Genomic DNA, 21,443 nt, shown 5'->3' with positions numbered 1-21,443 from the left:
AACCCACAACTGAGACCACATGTCTAAGATTTCTATTCATACCTACAAGGTTAAGCTAATCAAATTCCCAGCATGGATTTCAGCAGCTCTGCCCCATCTGAAAATCCATTGATATCTGATGACTGCTTCAATAGGGACTAGTTTCCTTCAGGGATGCAAGTTCTCAGAGGCTACCCACACTCTTGTAGATGATCCCACACCCAGTTTTGTCCAGGCAGTCGTTCAAAGACTCGGAGAGCACATGACAAGAAGTTGTGAAAGAAAAGCGATGGGAGGGAGGAGCAGAGGAATTGAAGGGGAGCAAATTATATCAAACACATTTCCTGTAGCTGTGAATATTAAATAAATATGTTTAAAATAATGAAAGAAGCAAATGACAAAGATTTGAAAGAAGCGGAGATCCACACATGCGCAGAATAATTCCACCATGAAAGCCACTTGAAGAAGGAAAAAATTGTTTTTGGAGCTTTCTTATATACCATGGATGTTTTAAAATAAGAGCAGGCATCCAAGCTATCTCCAGGTACCAAAAACTGTACAACACTTAGATTCTAATTCAGTTATTTTCAGAAAAATTACCTTTTCTTCCCTTGAAGAAAAGACTTCTTTTTGATAAAAAACAAATCTTCATATCCCATGGAGTACTATCTAACAGGCAACCAAGAGCAATTGCAAGAACTTGCATCATACTGAGGTTCTCTAGGACTCCCGCCACCAACAACTCGAAGCTGTGATTTTTGTTCGATAGAATATGGCTTTCTGGAGAGCACTATTCCCTGTGCCGAGTGAGTCCAATTAAACTAAAGCTTCTAAGATTGCACGTTTCTCATGGCTTTCTCAAGTACCCCAACGTTGCTATGTATCTTACCCCGCTCTCTTTTGTGTTAATGTCATAACCCTCCTCACTTAACGCTCTCCCCGATTTTCTCATTTCTGCCTTCACAGAATCTATTTTCTACCATTCTCCTCTCTAGAGTCCTTTTCATTTAAATTGCACAATTCAAACTGTATCTCACTGCTTAATATTCACATTCATTTTGGTTGTTTTTAATAAGCCCTGTTACATTTTATCCCGTTTTAAGCTCTGCAAGCCTAAAAACTAATTTCAGTATTAGCAGTATTTGGATTTTATCTAAATTTATAAATCCTTTTGCTTTATTGCACTAAATCAATTTTGTCCATACCCTGGTTGACTTTCATGTGATGCTACATATCTATCTAACAGACACACCTGTGAAAATATGGAAATAAACAAGCAATAAAAATTCTACCTTAAGGAACAAATTGTCTTGAAAATAATACTAAATGCAAATATAGCTGCTAATTCCATAAATATCTTTGAGATACCAATAGTAGGTGAAGAGTTTCATAGACTATCCTCTGTTTTCATATGAAAGAATAATTGACTAATATTATGCCTTATCCTAATTTCCATTTATTTTTCAAGGCAAGTTTCATCCTTAACTCATCATCCTATGAACAGATCATAGAAACAAACTGGTATATGGTGTAGGAGGTCTTTCTGTTTATGTGTTGCTTTCATTGGTTGAATAAAAAACTGCCTTGGCCTAGTTGATAGGACAGAACTTAGGTAGGCAGAGTAGAAAGAACTGAATGCTGGTAAGAAGGGCAGAGTGATGGACTCCACGGTTCTTCTGCCTGAGATGGACGTTGGTTAGAATCTTTCCCGGTAAGTCATGACCTCGTGGTGATATACAGATTATTAAAAATGGGTTAAATCAAGATGTGAGAGGTAGCCAATAAGTGGCTAGAGATAATGGGCCAGTCAGTGATTTAATTAATGCAATTTCTTTGTGGTTATTTTGGGTGTAAGCTAGCCGGGTGGCTAGGAGGACTAGCAGCCCATTCTTCCTATTACAAGTATATCCTTTTTGATTTAATAAATTAAAAATATTTAATTTTGAAGTATTTCACTACATGAGTATAGGTCATATATTTCATTAAAGTGATACATATTTTAGAAAAATTAAGGAATGAGAAAAATGCATCCTACATAAAAAACTTTAATAACTCTCAGATATGTTATTTTGATTACTGATATTTCCTCTCTTTAATTATTATTGTATATAAAACCATCATATCGTATTTAAGTTTGACCCAAACCCTACTTATATACTGTCTACATAGGAAACACCTGAGGGAATTACTGAAAATAAATCAATGAAGAAAAATGAATTAACCATTAGAATTTGCTTTAAAAGTTTACATTTGTGCAAAGATAATCAAATTTCTCAATCTATAACACCAACATTTTGTAAATATAATATTCATAGGTAAACATATATTTACTTACAACTAGTAAACAGTTTTGCAAACAAGTCCATTTTATAAATTAGTGACAATATCGAGTATATCCTAACATGTTAACTGTATTCTCATATTTGAAAATTATACTGTCATAGATTTTACAATTCCTACACAACAGTTGTAGTTTTAGATTGCTAAGTACATTCAAAGAAATGTTCCGGTGTAGTTTATTTTCAGTTAAGAAGAATCTAATTGTAAATAATAATTGATTTTGATTTTTAAGGACATTATTTGTATAGTGAAAAAAAATCCATATACTTTCAAATTCTCAAAATGTAGCAGCGTTTCAGTAGCATAGACCAGCATGGAGCAGCATGACAGTAGTGCACTCCGGTCTGAACAATTCAGTGTGCAGCAGCAATGGGAGGGTACAAGAGAAAGGCTGGGAATCTGAGCAGGGGAAGTGGGATTACAAAGGGAGCCCATAAAGTGGAAGAACGTAGGCACATCTCAAAATGACTGTTACTAGGTTATAATACTTTCTGAACTCCACTCTCAGAAACATCAAAGCAAGTGATGACAAAAAATAGAACCCTGTCACTCCACTCAAGACAGAACACAGCATAGCTACAAAAATGACCCTAGGACTGCCATCTACAAACCTCGTGTGAGACTCAATTTGGGACAACAAAAAAAAATCTTGAAATTGACACTTTTGTCATCAAAAGGCATAAAAAAAAATCTGAAGAACAAATGGCAGAAATAAAGCCTAAGTGTGAAACAGCATTATACATATAAGAAAAAGCAATGAATGTAACACACACTTTTAAGACGTCAGAAGTATACTCAAGAGATCAAACATAAGAATTCATAGTTAAAAAAAGAAGGAGCTGATAAGAAATTTATTCATTAGGCAAAATTTTCAGTTAAAATATAGTCAAGAATCTCCAAGTTCTAGAGAATTAGTTGCTCAAATGGGGAATCATACCCAAATAGACATGAGCAGAGAACATCTAGATGTCAGCAACACAAAGCAAAGAAATGGCACTAAAAGCTGTAAGAGAAAAATATCATCTACCATACAGAGTGAGAAACACAAAATAATATGAGTCTGCACCAACAATCCAAAAGAAAAAAGTACACAATAATAAATACCTTGTTTCAAAATCAGATAATTTGCAACCAAATTATTATACCTAGAAAAAAACACCTATTGAAATATGATAATTTCAAGAAAAGTACAAGTTAAAAGTACAAGTATAACAACACATCCAACGCTGATGAGAAATTACTGATTAGGATGCACAGAAGGATGGCAATATTATGATGGATAAAATAAAGTCCACATAGACAAAGAATAAAAGGAGAACAGGATATAAGCCAATTATGTCCAATATAGCAAAAAAAATAAATAAAATCTTAAATTACTTTGAGGAGAAATAAACAGCTACAACTAACCAAATAGAACATCAAACTATAGAATCATAAGCAATAACAAATAAATCTCAATTATAATACTCAATTCAAATGGCCCTAATTCCTCAATTAAAAGGTAAAAACTAATTTAAAAGTATTATCCAACTATCTGTTTGGTGTGTGTATGTTTCTAACAAGATATACATCTGGGAAATATATCCCAAAATTATCAAAGGCAGAATGAAAGTCAGACTACCAAACAAAGATAAGCTACAAACAAGCTAATATAGCAATTCTTACACTTCATACTAAAACTAATCAGAAGAAAGAAAGCAGAACGTAAAGGCTAAGAAAAAGAACATTCATCAAGAGGATGCAATTACTGTAAATATTTATGCACTCTGGAACAATTTCATAAAGCAAATACTCAAATAAATAAAACACTGCATAGGTTCAAGAACAATAATCATTCGTCTCTGTAACCCTCAATCTCATTGATAGGTTCTTCAAATTAAAAATCAATGAAGGAACCTCACAAGTAAACTAAGTCATGGATCAACTATTACATTATCCACAGTACTCAACCCTAATGATGAGAACATACATTCTTCTCACTAACTCTCAGAATAGCCTCTAAAACCGACTATTATAGATCAGCAAACAAGATTTAATATATGAACAAACATACAAGCAAATTAAGAGACAAAACATTAATGAAATAATTTTCACAATGTTATCAGATTTCATGGAACACATAGAAACTACATATATATATGTACTTTAAAATATTTATATACTTTAAAATATTTATAAATGCTTAGAGACTGAACAATATGCTTTTGAGTTAAGAGTTTCCAAAACCTAGACAATAATGAGTGCCCTAAGAGAGACATACACAGATCTAATCTACATGGGTAGTAGAAACAAACAAGATCTCCTAAGTAAATTGAGAACATGGGGACTGTGGGAGAGGGTTGAAGGAGAGGGGATAAGAAGGAAGGGGTGCAGAGAAAAATGTAGAACTCAATAAAATTAATAAAAAGGATTAGTCATTGAAGAAATTAATGACAAATTAAGATGCTACTAGAGTCAAAATGAAGAGCACAAAAGATCAGAGTTTCTGAGACATGGCTTAGGCAATTATAAGAAGAGCTGAGAGTTGCAAGTTACATTTAAAAAGTCAAAGAGAAATGAAATAAATAAGCTAACGGTGCACCTTAAATATCTAGAAAAGTAAGACTATATAAAAAGAATAAAAATATTGATTTTTGCAGGAAGAAGTAAATCATAAAAACGCTGGCATAAAATAAATAAGTAAAGATTAAAACATTAATAAATAGAATTAATCAATGATAACTTGGTTCTCTGAAAACAAAAATAGATTGAACAAGAGAAAAAAAAGGTCTAAATTTATAAAACTATTACCAAAAGTTGAATTGTCAAAACATACTCCAACAAAATACATAAGATTAGAATTGAATATTTTAAAGGATGATATTAAAACAGACTTGATGTATTAGTAGACATTGGAAAATTTCTAAACATATATGTGTAAAGAATGTATGAGAATATATAACCAACCCAATCGGACCCACAACAGCAAAGGAATTAAATTAGTAAATAAAATCCTTCCAATAAAGAAATGTTCAGAGCCATGGAGCTGGGAACAAAACCTAACAAATAAATTGCAAGCAAGAGGTCCCAAGAGGTTTTGTGTAAGCAAGAAGACCCATGTTTGGATCTTCAGCCACCATAAATAAATACATGGCATGGCAGTCTGTGCCTATAAAACGAGAACTGAAAAAGTGGAGACAGGTAGATTCTGGAGCCTTACTGACATCTAGTATAGCCAAAAAGATAAGCTGTGATCAGTAAAGGGACCCTGTTTCAAGGAAAAAGACAGAGAAAAGTTTACTTGGTTGAGCTCTAAGACCTACAGGTAGAAATGATAACACTCACAGAAATGCATGGGTATACCACACACACACACACACACACGTGAACACACACACACACGTGAACACACACACACGTGAATACACACACACACACACACACAAATATAGATACATTATCTGACCTCAAGTTAAGTTAAACAGTTATGGTGATAAAAGCAATGTGGTTCTTTCACAGAAACACACATGTAGATCAATGGAAAGTATTCAAAATTCCATGATACACCAATGCTGCCATGTAAAACTAAATTTTATTAAAATGCCAACAACTTGTGCACTAAATAAGATAACCTATCTAATAAAGTGTGACATAAAACTGGACATCCACCTGTAATGAAAAGGTATACACAAATATCAATCTAAACTGGAGCAAAGAACACAAGGAGATATCATGCAATAAAAGGGGAAGGAGAAAATTAACTCAAATGAAATATGTATTCAAATTCTATATGGAATTATTTTATTTTTAAAGATTGTGTATTTGTGTATGTAATTATGTTACCTTAAAGTGAAAATTAAAAGGCACTGGTAATACTGGTTATTTTGATCTTTGTTAAGCAATATGCTTAGTGTCAATTACTATTACTAATTTTGCAAACTGACCTTTGATGGAATGAATAAATGTCTTTGATTTTGTTGAATCGTTTTTAAATTTAAACCATGATGATTTTTGCTACATCAAAATTATCAAGCTTTATTTAACTCATACATTTCACACACTAGGAAAATGCAAGTGATTTGCACACATGATTTGCATACATCATACGGTCAAGAATTTACCTAGAGAGGATGGTATGCAGGTCCCTCCATTCTGACAGTAATTGCTGCAGTGGTTGACTTCACATCGTCCTCCTGAGTAACTGGGCCAGCAGAGGCACCTCAGATCCCCCTTCTCATTCAAGATGCACCTCCCTCCGTTTTCACAAGTCAGTTTGCAGGAGTCATCTATGTATAAGAAGAAATATACAGACAAGCATTTTGTTCAGGTAAGTCTAAAGTAACCTAAGGAAACACATATATTTAAATATAATAATTTTTTTTCACAAAATAGAGCAAATTTGAAATTGAAAGGTTGCCATGAACACCCCCAAAAATTACATTTCCCAACAAATAGTAGGAAGCAGAATGAGAAGAACTATGTCCATATTCTCAAATATTGTCACTAAATGTTTGTCTACATTTAAAAGGGAATATGCTATAGAAATTTGCTTTGGTATGAATCTTGGTTTATTAATACAAATTTTAGGTCACTTTTGTTATATGTATATTTCTGCTCTTTATCAAGGTTCTGCGTTTGTGCAGCTCATTACAAATGTAACAAATAATTAAGAAATATATGTTAACAGGACACAGAAGAAAGCAACTGTTGAACTTTTCTAGTACAAGTTAGAACAGATCTTCAAATTTACTGCCTTACTTTAAAGTCTCCCAGATATTATGGGCCTATAGGCTGAAGATGGATGTCCCAATGTTAAAGTCAAACTTTGGGTGACTGTCCAGGTAGCGAGATGTCTGTGTCAATTCTTGAACTCTGAAAGTTACTTATATTGCACTTCCTGTTTTCTTATGCAATATTATATTAGTCTGGGTTTCTTGTTGGAGTTCAAGACAAATAATTATATTTGTAGCTTTCCTTAGCTATTATAAAAGATAAATTATATACAAAACTTTAGATTCACAAAGATAAGATAGATGATAGTGTATTTAATTTTGCCTAATACAAATAGTCTAAGTGTTTTGACTCTAATTCTTTTTTTTTTTTTTTTTTTTTTTTGGTTTTTCGAGACAGGATTTCTCTGTGGCTTTGGAGCCTGTCCTGGAACTAGCTCTGTGGACCAGGCTGGTCTCGAACTCACAGAGATCCGCCTGCCTCTGCCTCCCGAGTGCTGGGATTAAAGGTGTGGGCCACCATCGCCTGGCTTTGACGCTAATTCTTGCTTGATAAATCTTTTGTTATAAGTAATTTTACTATTGTAAAATTTAAAACTTTCTTTTTACTTAGAAAAAGGGAGATGATATGGGATGTCCTTGCATATATGTTGCTTTTATTGGTTAATGAAAAAAGCTGCTTTGACCAATGGCTTAGCAAAGTAAAGCCAGGGGTGGGGAACACAAAAAGATAAAGAGAGAGAGTTTGTGGAGTCAAGGAAATGCCATGTAGCTGCTGAAGAACAAAGATGCCAAAAATTTACTTGTAAGTCACATCACCATGGCAATACACAGATTGATAGAAATGTATTCATATAAGTTGTAAGAACAAGCTAGAAAAACAGCTGAGCTATCAGCCAACCGGTGCTGTAATTAATATAGTTTCTTTGTAATTGTTCAGGTCTGGAGGACTAGGAAATAAAAGTCCATACACTATTTACATATAGGCGTAGTGTATCTGTGTAATTCAGAACCTGCAAGGAAAAGATTGAGTATCTGACAAGATAAGGTTTGAGGGAAAGAATAACAGGAAACAAAGCTTTGAAAACAGAAAGATGGAATGGGGCAAACACTGCCTTTTGGTCTTTTGCCCAGATATGAATCCTTTGAGGAGGATCAAAAGCTAAAGAATAAATATGCTGGAAGATTTGTAACTGAAAGCAGTGTGACAGGTAGGATGTTGCTGAATTATGCAGATTGGGCAGGACAAGGATGACTTAAACAGAGCAAAATATGATGGAAAGAGCTAGAGAATTCTGAGGGGGAAATGAAGTGAAACCGGTGATATAGGAAGAGATAAAAAAGTTAGGGTGAATCACCTCTGAGCATATTAAATTACTGACCTCAGTTGAATTTGAGATTCTCTACAGTGTGCTTACTATGAGGAGATCAAGAACAGTTTGAATATTGACAGTGGAAATGTGCTTGCTTAATTTATAGCTTCTCAAATATGTCTAACTTTTGAGGAAAAAAGAAACTAAAAGGGATTCTGAATAAGAACACTAGAGTTATACATTTTAGATACTTTAAGAAGATGAATTCCCAACTGTAGATAGTATATGTGAATGATAAAGATATCCAAAATCTGCATTATAGAGAATGAACATTACAATATTATTAGTCATTAGGAACTAACAACTTAAAAATGGGATAGAAAACTGATGAAATGAAGCCTGAGTTACAATCATCCAGAACTAACATTAATATTTCTGTATTTATTTATTTATTTATTTATTTATTTTGCGACAGGGTTTCTCTGTAGCTTTGGAGCCTGTCCTGAAACTAACTCTTATAGACCAGGCTGGCCTTGAACTCTCAGAGATCTACCTGCCTATGCCTCTCAAGTGCTAGGATTAAAGGCATGTGCCACCACTGCCTAGCAATATTTCTGTATTTAAACAGAAGGCCTTACTTAGCAATAACTAAATAATACTAATACTCAGAAGCCGACGTCAGCTATTATAATCAACTTTCGAAAAGAACAGGTAAAATATTCTGCCAAAAGTTTGCATTTTCTCATACAAAGCTTAAAGATAGTGTGCGCTCATCTTTTGACATTAGCAGATTGAAGAAGTAACTGACATGCGAAGAGTTAAGGAATGGGGCTGTACTAAACATCAGTACCAGGAAAACATGACTGATTTTAGCTACATTAAAAAAAAATCAAAACAACCAAAAAATAACCCTGTGAGGTCTTATTTATACTCCTAAAACATTGTTCTATTTAGGCAGAGAGAGACCCATTTAAATACTTAAGTGGAAATAGAACAAAGCCAGTTCCTGCTGTAGCCATTGCTTTTTGACGTGTAGGTGGGAGGCTAGTGAGACAAGGCATTTTCACCTGAAATGATAGTTGACCTTTAAGAAACTCAGTTTCTGGGTGGTTGATTATACCACACTCCCACACAGTACAGTTCCTTGACCTCACCAGTGGTGTAATTTGAAAATACTTAATTTCCCCAGCACAGCTGAGAACACAGTCCTCCAGCTGCAGGGAAATCAACAAAGCATCAGGGTCATTATGTAGCAGTAACAGAATGTGTTTGGTAACTGGAGTTAGCAAGACAGTGTTAACACTAGGCATGATCCACAGGTCTCTATTAGAAATTTTGAAAACTGGCTACTCACAAGCCATATTTCTCCAATTCTCTTCCTGAGAATGGGAATATATCAGGGTGTCCTCTATATAACCTAATTCAATGTCCTCTCAGAGTTTCTTCCTTCTTCGGTTTAAATGTAACTCCAAAGTCTTCCATGTTGTATTCAAAAATCATATAATATAAGAACTTCAAAGCAATCCTCAAAATTAAGTCATCTGAGCCCTAATAAGAGTTGAAGTATACCCCTGCTGTAAGACCCATGGCTGCTCAGATAAACACCACTCATTGGTATACATCATTCATCTTTCCATCTTTTAATTTCTTAGGGTTTACATATTCAGGTTTTAAAATATGTATGTTAACAAATACAAAAAAATGTGATTGAGTTAGGCAGCATTTATGCAAAGTATTTAAACTGAGTGCAACCCACAACCCACAGTGGAAACCAAGGAGCTAGAGGTCCGGGGATGGAGAGGGCAAATGAGGATAAAGACATGATATTGAGGTGAGCAGTGAATTCTAACAGAGGCGTGCACAGTAAGTAAGAAATCCTGCTGGGTAGAAATTCTAAATTTATCTCTTATTTCCAAATGCTTGCTGTGATCCAAAAGTGCTTTGGAGCATGCTGTTTTTTTTTTTTCTGTGACATAAAATTTGGTAAGGATAGTGTTTTCTTTTAATAGAATTGTTCCAGTAATGACTAACACCTTAAGTTTGGAAGAGTTTTATCTACTGGATATCCAGGAGAAAACTTTTTCTTTTTACTTTCTCATCTTCCATTTGGTTCAAATCTCACCTTTTAAAACAATGCTGCTTTCTGAAATAATCATTACTCTTTCTAAATTCATACTTCAAAAATATAAGCTATGTGAAGAAATATTTTCAACTTCACTTCTATATAAGTCCTTAGTTTCTAAATTAATGCTATGCTTTGTTTATAAAAGTTGATATAGGTATTAGTATTATTCTTACAATAAATAATATTTAATGTAAAATATCATTTCATATGAATAGATTAAGGTAATTTCTAATGTATCCTGTATTTTTACAAATTAGTATTCTACATACATGAACTAATAAAAGGTATCAAAAATAAATAAATTAAAAGAATAAATGAATTCTGGTCTGAAATTTAAACCTATAGAGGAAACTCATTCTCAAAATCTTATCTATAAAACAAGAGGTATCAAATAACATATTTAGATTCTGAGAGTAACTTCTCAGTTCTTGATCCATTAAGCACATATTGAATGTACAGTGTTCTGTTGAAGGCAGGCAGATAGAGAATCTTCTGTCAAGAGGACTGATTTTACAAACATTCAAAAGTCACTGATATCAAGGCAGATTAATTGATGGAGAAAGTAATACTGCTTAGTACCAAAGCTCATATAAATTCATCCCCAATGTTCACAGAATAATACATCTGACTGTTTATAGAATAAGAGAGAATACCCACCTAATAGGCTGTCATCATTGCAGGTTCCATTAATCATATATTTTCCTTCTGGGCAGACACAAGTGGCCCCAGAAGGATTCAGCAAGCAGAGGAAATCACATGACAAATTCAAACAAGGATTGGGTACTGATGGAAACAAAATGAAGAAAAACAGATGTGTGGGAGAAAAGTTGAAATAAGTTTCAAAAGCATAAAATTCAGCAAGCTGAAATGATGAATTACCAATATGAAAAAGATATCAAGGCAATTTTTACTGAGGCTATTGCATTTTAATGCTGACACTCTACTTTATAAGTAAGGAAAAATCATTACAGAATACCTTCCTTGATAAGGAATTTGCCCATTCTACAAAGGATATGATTGTACATTTATACATTTATCATTAGTTCAGGGGTACTTTTCGATAAAGTTAGTTAACTTTTGGATTGAAAGTAACCCAACTTTCTTTCTGATTCAGTACATGTACAGATATCTATGTTGATTATTTTATGCTCTGGGCCATTATGAACGATTATCTGGTGATTGCCTTTTCCAGAATATTCAAGACTCAGACTTAGGTTGCTAGTCTAAATCAAACTTATAAGACAAGAATTTTTCAACTGAGCACTTTGTTAAATTATTGCTATTTTAAATTTCCAATGGACATCAAAGCATGCAAAGAAAGTAACATAACTTTAGAATTGGGATATCTGAACCTTTTTTGTAACTCACTGTACAGTTTTGAAAGAAACAACTTATCATTTGTGTGATCACAAAGAATAGAATTCACATGCTTTTTTAAGTTTAAAAAAATATGACTGGAAACATATTAAAGTGGTTTCCTACTTACCATGTGAGAGACTGAGCACTAAACTTATCTAAATGATTATATAGCAAGCATCATATGTGATCAGAGGGAATTCATGCTCTTTACTAGATTCTAGCCAGATTACAGAAATTTTTCTGCTAAAATCTACTGCTCCATCCTACCATATTTACGATAGGAATGCATTAACTTTAGATTACAAATCTAGCAGCATTTAGTTGAGATTATGAATTAGTCAGAACTATAAGGTGGGATGACGTTCCCAAGTATTAAACATAAACTCAGTATATGTGATTTTTAATAACAGCAGCAGCATCTAAGGAGGTATTTCGGTGATTTATTTCCTGCTAGAATGTGTTTCCAGTGATTTCTATAAACATGGCTGTCTTTCCACATACTGGCAAAACTCACATTGAAATGGACACTTTGACTTCCCTTGAAGATTGACTGTAAATTCGGGAATTGTGGCACACACCTTTAACCTCAGCTCTTGGGAGGAAGAGGCAGGCAAATCTCTGAGTTTGTAGACAGCCTGATCTACAAAGGGAGTTCTAGAACAGCCAGGGATACACAAAGAAACACTGTCTTTAAAAAAGTGACTATAAATAAGTATAAATTATTTAATAAACATGACATGTGAATACTTATATTTGAATTTCCAATATACTTGGCTGAGCTTGCAACATAATTTCAATATATCATCCTTAATAACTTCCTTAGAGAATCCTTCCTAGGTTGGGAATTTATGTTTATGATAAGTAATAAACAACTTATCAGAGAAGATACAACTCTTGGGAAGAGATCTCTATGAACATTCTTGTGGTTGCAGTGGTAATGGTATGTTGATCAATGGTGCTTAAAAACAGCACAGAGAAATGGAAATCGATGAATTTTCATAACTCCAAGGTAGACCAACCTTATAAGCTGTTTTAATTGTTTTTAAATAGAAATTAGTTCAAAGAAAATTCTAAAAAATGCAGCAAAGTGTTTATATTTCTTCTGGCAATAGAGGACACTTTTATATATTTGCTGAATTGAATGAGCACATCAAAAGCAGACTTAGATAGCCTACTGGCAATATTAACATAGTTACCATAACTACAAATATATTAACTTAAGACATCTCAGGAAAAAAAATGATAAATTTTACTTACAATTTAGTTGTTTATAACGATGTGATATCAAAACACTCTTTGTTTTGTCAACATCCAGAGCTAGGACTTCTACTGGGCCACGACCAAATTTTTGTACTCTAAATACACCATTTTTAGGTCCTGCTCCATATATATAATCTTCAAAGACATCAATTCTGTGAGGATGCAGCAAACCTGGAATGTTCAGAAGACAGGAACTAATGCCATTGTGAGTTCAATCTAAGTGCCTCACACAATCATGACTCGATGACATAGATATATTTTACAATTAATATTTGCTAACACAGGCTGAATATAAATTCCAATGTTAAAAATACCTACATTTATCCAAAATCCAATTACTGGGCTTTTTGTCAACATCAAACTTAAAAATCGTTTTAGTGGTTTCTGTAAGGTGATAAACATGCTACCTAGAACCTATAGAACAAACATCTCTGTCACCCCTTGCTGCTTCTTCAAAGATTATCTGGGTTTATTTTATGCTGGCTGAATAACTGCCTGTGGTATGATGTTGACAAGAGGAAAAACAACTCTCATCTGTAACACAAAGCTGTCTGTTAAGAAAATCCTAATTTATTAACTTATTAGTTGAATTTTAACATCTGAATTAGTGGATTTTCATGTAATTACAGGATTATTTGAAATAATAGAAATGGTTATTGTGGCATATGCATATATTGTCAGCACTCAGGAGGCTCAAACATAAAGAAGAGTTTAAGGCCACCGTGAGCTAGAGAATGATGCACTATCAACAACAACAAAGATTACTGTCTTTTGTTTTAGAAAAGGGACATAGAGGATTTGGATAAAGAAGCAGTTAAGAGCATCTGTTGCTTCTGCAGAGGACCTGAGTTCACTCCCAACATACCTAGTGATTCACAAACATCTGTATTTCTACTTTCAGGAGATCTGACTCCCCTCATATGACCTCTAATGGTATCGGACATGGATATGATACACATTTATACCTATAGATAAAGATTTCCATGTACATAAAATAAAAATAAATAAATCTTACAAAATAATAAATATTCTTCCAACTTCTGCCTTTCTTTTCAACACTATACCAGGTTAACATAAAAGTAAGGGAAGATTTGGTAAATTCCTAAGATTGCAAACTGAGCAAACAAACCAAGGAAGCAATGACAAGAGCAATAAAACACCGTTTAAACAAAGATACCACAGAATTTTCATTCAATTATTTTTCAACTTCCTCATTTTTATTACAAAAACCATATGAAGTGAAGTTATATTTAGTGAATGTAGTAATAAAATTCTTAACGTTTTAAGCTTGCATTTGTACTTGTGGTAAATTACAGAAAAAGAAATTAAGGGAAAAGAAAAGAAGATAGGGGCTGGAGAGATGGCTCAGAGGTTAAGAGCATTGCCTGCTCTTCCTAAAGGTCCTGAGTTCAATTCCCAGCAACCACATGGTGGCTCACAACCATCTGTAATGGGGTCTGGTGCCGTCTTCTGGCCTACAGGCATACACACAGACAGAATATTGTATACATAATAAATAAATAAATAAATACATAAACAAATACATAAATATTAAAAAAAAGAAAAGAAGATAGAACAAAATTACTTGTCAGCCAGGTAAAGAGTGTGTTAGGCAATCAATAGGAACCTGAAAATGGGAAAACCAGGTGGGAGATGGGCAGAGAAGCAGAGAGAAAAGTGGACCCAGCTGTGGAACACAGAAGATCCTGCACTCTCAATGGGAGGAGTACTCATTGCTCCTCCTCTTTTCACTAGGCCTAATAACTATGATCATGACGAAAGACTCATGATAATATGTTTCCTGCTGCCTGCCCATCATCACAATTTTGAAAACGTTAATGTTGACTGACATTATTCATAAACAACTTATAGAATGAAATGATTCCTGAGCATTGACAACCAGCACCTATACTTGTGCAAGTTGAGGAGCTCTCTGCCGTGGCCTCTTCAGTATACCAATAGGATTGGACGTTTTAATTAATAGAAACACTGCAATTTGAAAGAATTAGAGGAAATCCAGATTGCAGAATGTCCATACTTCTTTGTCTGTGTCGTGAACTAATATTGTCAGTGAAAAAGTACTTTGCAAACCTTGCTTGCTGCTGACAGAGACCACTGGACTGGAGCCATCATAGAGGACACTGCCAATGATGGAGAGCTCAAAGTCAGCCCAGTAAATGCGTTCACCGAAGTGATCAACCGTCAGACCTGAAAACCAATATGCAGGTACAAGTCATACAAAGAGACTGAGGTTACTTACAGTTCAGTTTCTATTTTAATGTTTAATCATGATTGCTATTTTCTTTAGGAATCATAAAAATCATCCATTGCATATCACAGTAATGTAGGAACTAGGTAAAAATGAATTCTTGACCTCTACCCTTGAAAACGTGCATTCAGATCAGATAGCTTTCATTTAATACCAGATTAGAACAATCTTAACCTAGCATGTAAGATCACCTTAATCATCCTTTTCACACTTACTGAGTTCTTAATTATAGCTAGTTTATTATAGTTTTACATAATATTTTAGGTTTTATCTTGAGTCATGGAAGTTCTCTGTGCAACAATGATTTAAACTTAGTGTAACCATCTTTCTTTCAAATTCCTTTATGAAGCTCTTATGAAGCTCTAGAGTCCAAGATCAAAATATTCAGGGACATTAGATAAAACAAAGCCATTAAGAACTGGTCTGAACTGCTGGTGGGATGGCTCAGTGGTAAAGAGCACTGACTAAAGCTCCAGAGGACCCAGTTTCAATTCCCAATACGAACATGGCATCTCACATCTGTTTCTAACTCTAACTCACATAGACATAGATGCAGGCAAAATACCAATGCAAATAAATTAAAAAAAAAAAAAAACAACTTATCTGAGTGGGGGGAGGCATCCACAAGCATGCTTCAGCTTAAAGCAACTAAAGACTGATAATCTGAATAAGAGACAAGGAACACTAAAGTCCCTATTTAAAGTTGTAGTGTCACATGGTATTTTTCATCTTATAGATTTCTTCTAAGACTGCTACTCCTTATTTTTATAGTCATTCTATGCTAGTAACCACCAAAACACTAAAGCAATAATTCATTAAAAGGCTATTTCCATTTCTCTGTTGTTCATTCCATAAATATGATTGAGATTATGACATATCTTCTCCCAAAAAAAGGGTATACTCTATGTTAAAATGTAAAGTTACTCAAGTATGGAAAAGTAATAACATCCATGATGCATAATTTCTTGAATAAATCTTCATTATTGCAGATGTTTAATTTGTGTGGTATTAAATATTGAGCATTTACACAGAATGCATTATGCACCTTGAAAGAACATTACAATTAAAATGTGGTTAGCAGATTAATACCATGGAGTGTTGATACACCTCTAGGTGAAGGTCCACTAAGTTATAGGCGTTTGGGGGGTTAGAGTGGAAAAGAAAAACAGTTGGCTTAAAAGCAATTTGTGAGAAACTTTTCAATTTGTTATGTAGTTCTAGTTGAGATAAAATTTAACTAACAATAGAAATGTACTCATCTTTAAGTAAAATAAGGTGAACTCTGCCCAGTGAGACTCTGAGAGATGGTGTAATGTGAGTTAAAGTGTAGACTGTGCTTTGTAGCTTGCTGCTTGAGCTGTCTCTGCTTCTGTTTAATTCTGAGAAAAACGAACTCTATAATAATCCAGTTTCCTGCTGTTGACATTAGGGTCGAGCCTTGGTGAGGAAAAGAAAAACACTTGCCTTGCTCCTCTGTGAATTTAGTAGAATGAGCAATTAAACTAAACAAAACGTCTCCCCCATTTAATTAGTTTTCTGTTTCTAGATTACATTTGTTTATTATGGAAAAGAGTAAACCCATTGTTTATTATGTTTATTACAAATTTATTATGAGTACCCTTGACCGTACCAACCTTTGTCAAGTAGTAAACTATTGACTGGGACTATACAGAATTAGAAATTGTAGAATAAAAAACAAAGATTTTTAGATAAGTGGAATTTATATTACAAAAAGAAATCCATACATGAAAGATTGTTCTTTTTCTTAAGCCCTTTAGTTAAAAATGTCCTTTAAATATAAATGATATTAGAAGAACGCTCACTTTTCTTATAGTAGCAGTGAAAGTCAAGTTTATATGGAATAACAAGTACCTGTCTCCCTCTAAAATATCTCCTCTTTTTTTTTTTTAATAAACTGTCAATAACAACCACAAAAAAGTAAAGGCACAGTAGAAAGCTTTTCTATATAAACTGAAAATGACAAATATAGTGTGTGAAATTAGTAGGAGTAAAGAAAATTTAAAATAAAATGCTGCATTTTGAAACTGACTTTTATTTTCTTAATTTGAAACACTATTACATCATTTCCCTGTACTCTTTCCTCTCTTCAATCCTTCTCATTTCCTTCTCTTAAGCCTTGCTCCTTCTCATATACGCGGTCACTTTGTCCTTGTTGACTTATATATAATATACACAAATATATTTAACACATATTAATACATAAATACATAGATACAGTGTTCTGTGTTTAGCATTTCGTGTTGCTTCTATGATATGACTTCATAGCTGACCACTTTTTATTGGAAAATCATCCCAGAGAAGACTCGCTCTTTCACCCTCAGTATTTCTTAATTTTCTGGAGGTTTCTATCTATGGGTGTAGCTCCTCACATTTTCCTTATCTTCCTTATTGTGCCTATTGGTATTGTCCTTATTCAGGTTAATCAGGGATAACATTATGCTACATTGCAAAGGTCATAACTGATACAGACAGTAGCACAATAGGCCTTAATGAGTCAGAGTTTTTATCTGAACATATTATTGTCTATGATACCTCGGTTGCCATTACATTTTAGGGATTTTAAAATGTTTTTAACTCTTATATTTTCAAAGAGCCTTAATTAATAAATGATTTCACTATCATCAGTAGCACCCTAATATAAAACTATAATAAAAGATCACAAACCACTCCTTTATCTTCCACTATGCACATTATATATGGGAGTTGTATGCTTATATAAATATATACACTGAGATACTTCTGCATAGAAATATTTTCTCTGCTTTTGCATTCCCAATTTTTTTTTAATTCTTTTTGACAATTTTATCTCCATTTTCTTGGTATGCATAAATGCCCACTGTGAATCCAAATTTAACATCTCATTAAAATGTATAATTATCATAAGGTTTCTTTGTATCCATTCTAATAATTTTGTTCTTTATTTTGTAGTGTTATAGAAATATTATCTTTTTAATATCTATTCACAGTTAAGCATATGATTGAAATACAATGCATTTAGTTATTGCATATTTTTCAAAGGGTATAGATAATATCAACTAGATGAACAGTTTGAATAGCCATGATTATGTATCTATCTATTTATATGATTTATGTAATCTCTGCTAGCCTAATTGAAACAGCAAGTTCCTGGTTCAGTGAAAGACAGTCTTAAGTACTAGCAAATATGTACTTCTGTAATCTTAATTTATATGTTTTGATAAATATTTAATTATTTGGATTCCAAGCTATATTAATGATACTTTTCCTGCACACTTAAAGACTAAAGCCTCATACATATGTTAATGACTATGTTAGTAAAAAAGGATGCATCAATGAGAAGCAAAAGAGTCCTAAAACTCTCTTCACTTCATATAATTAGAGAATTTTTATTGCTGAATACAAAGTCTTTGGTAAATGAAGCAAGCAATTACAAGAGGTCCAAGAGCCATTACATCATTTTTTATTCCCTCTGCAACTGCCCCAATTTGGGGAAGATAGAAGCAACATAAATTCTATTCCTCAAAGGATATTGTACACAAATCAATCTCATATAATCTTACCTAAGCTCCTACCAAAAGTTGAATTCAAAACTGTCCCAGTTCTGACATGTCATTCATTACTCAACACACACACATAGGCACCTTTTTCTTCTCATGTAATTATGGTGTATTTATGCTGTACAGGCGGATGGCTGAAAGGGAAGCATCTCATACCCCTGCTGCAGAGGTGAATATTTATCACTCTCTACTCACTGCCTAAATATGAAAACTGGTCATGTTTCTTCTTATATTGACTACAGTACTAGGTTAAAAAATAAGATGGCGTATTTCTTTAAAGAGACTTAGATGCCTTTCAATTGATTAAAACCTTAAATATGTAGGTGTCCATATGTTCATTAGACACCTACCTCTGCCGGGCAGTGGTGGCGCACGCCTTTAATCCCAGCTCTTGGGAGGCAGAGGCAAGTGATTCTCTGTGAGTTCGAGGCCAGCCTGGTTTACAAGGGCTAGTTCCAGGACAGGCTCCATAGCTACAAATAAACCCTGTTTCAAACAAACAAACAAATAAAAAACCAAACAAACAAACAAAACAAAACAACAACAACAAAAAAAAAACCCTACTCACTGTTAAGTGCAGGCTAATTTAAGCACTTTAATATGCCACCAGGACTGTATCTGTATAGAATACTAATAATGTTTTTGAGTTAATTTCAGTAGTGGGCATATAGAATATTAATTAAATAGTTAATAGTACCTTGCATCATTAAATCCATAGCTAATGAATTTTCAAGAAATTTTGAAACCTCTGATGGAAACCTCCTATGCAACCACAGCCTACCTCTGCCAGAAGACAAGAAACCCACAGATCTCCCCACCTCTCTGTATCACACCAGAATCAATTCTCAGGGTCTACCCTAGTGCTACAAAAAAAAAAAAAAAAAGAACAGAGGCTGGTTCTTTCTCCCACCTGCCCTCCTGAGGATCCCCCTTTCCTTCATACTTCAACTCTGTGTCCCAGCCTCAAACTCCTAAAGACCACCTACTCAGCTAGAGAAAACACCTGCTGGAAAGCCATTCTCTATCCCTAGCAATCATTCCTCCAGGAATGCCTAAGATGAGGAAACAAATAAAACAAGGAACACTTAAAACAACACACTCTGCAAAACTAGAGAGGAAGCAGAAACCAAGGAACAAAATTCCCATCAAAACAAGACAAGCCCAGAAATAAACATTTAGACCTAAAATTACACCAAGTACATATGACTAGATGCCAATAAAAGAATACAAACAATAACAGCCCCAAAATTATGTTTCCTTTAAAGCCCAGCTATCCTACCACAGTAGGTCCTAAATATTCAAACATAACTGAAGCACAATAAAAAGACTAAAAAATAAATTAGTAAATAAATAAATAAACAAACTATGTGAAGATGATAGAAGTCCTTAAAGAGTAAGTAAATAAAACCCTAAAGAAATCATGGAAAACACAATAAACTAGAAGAAAGAAATAAATCACATTAGAGACTGAAAAATCCAGGCTCCTTTCCACCTTGTTTGCAGGTCAGAGAGTTTGGCGACTGGCAGGCTTAATTGTACCTCCTAACTCAGGAGGTGGTTGCCTGGATCTTTTGAAATTAATATAGCTCAATGCTATTCTGATGGGTGGTCAGGATATGCAAATGTACTTCTCCTCTTTCCATTGTAACTTTGAGGTCACCTAAGGAAGGTCAATCTTTAGCTTACTTGACCTAGAGTACCTTAGCTACCTAGGTGACAGATTTGGTTTCTCACAGTGATAAAGCCATTGACTGTGTGAGATATCCTTTTGCTTCATGTTAATGAAGTCTTTTGTTACCTTATTCCCCAGTTTACTTTGGGTATAAAACCTATGGAAAAATAATAGGCGAATTTCAGGATTTCAGTCACTGGAGAGTTCTCCCAACACTTTCTATGCTTCCCAAATATTGTTTATAAATGCTCTTACATTTAAAGGGGGATGTGATATAGATATGAATAATTTACATTGGTATAAATCTTGATTTATTGATATAAATTTAAGATCAATTTTGTTATGTGTATATGTATTTCTGATCTTAATTAAGGTATTGTCATTGTGTAGCTCATTAAAAATGTAATGTATAATTAAGAAATATGTTAATAGATAATCATCAATAATAGTCAAGTTTGTAGTCATGTTAGTTAGATTTTCTGGATGTACATAGATATATTTCAGATAGGCATTCTTTATATCTTTCAAAAACTTCAGAATATGGCATTTAGATCTTTTAATTACTTAGGATTTTTCATGACAATGAGACAGGTCTGCTCCTGTCAGCACCAAGCTACTTCCTGAGAAAGATGGGCATTGAAGATGCTCCTATGGAGTTGGTTAGCCATTTGGGCAAGAAACTGCTCTTCCCTGGACTGTTGCATAAACTGGACATAAAAAACCCACAGAGAGATGACTGCTAAACTTGCCTAAAAGTGAAATGATTCTTTGGGGTTCCTGCTTCATGAAAGAGTCTGTGAGACATTCTGCAGGATACAAAAGAAAGTGACCAAACTGTCTTTGAAATCTCCTGGTTTGTA

At 33.8% G+C, this 21,443-nt stretch overlaps 1 protein-coding gene across 1 annotated transcript in view; it reads right to left on the bottom strand.

The window, feature by feature from the left end:
* The window catches only part of Lrp1b (LDL receptor related protein 1B), a 1,445,827-nt gene that overhangs the window by 51,679 nt on the left and 1,372,705 nt on the right, over window positions 1-21,443 (bottom strand). The window contains 4 exon segments of the mRNA XM_050139953.1: window positions 6,420-6,584; window positions 11,124-11,249; window positions 13,083-13,256; window positions 15,177-15,293. Coding sequence (XP_049995910.1) covers window positions 6,420-6,584; window positions 11,124-11,249; window positions 13,083-13,256; window positions 15,177-15,293 — 582 coding nt within the window.

Source organism: Alexandromys fortis, unplaced genomic scaffold (genome assembly GCF_014885135.2).
Source record: "Alexandromys fortis isolate MF-2015 unplaced genomic scaffold, M_Fortis_MF-2015_v1.1 scaffold_33, whole genome shotgun sequence".
NCBI classification, from domain to species: domain Eukaryota; kingdom Metazoa; phylum Chordata; class Mammalia; order Rodentia; family Cricetidae; genus Alexandromys; species Alexandromys fortis.
This window is presented reverse-complemented; position numbering and strand designations above follow the sequence as displayed.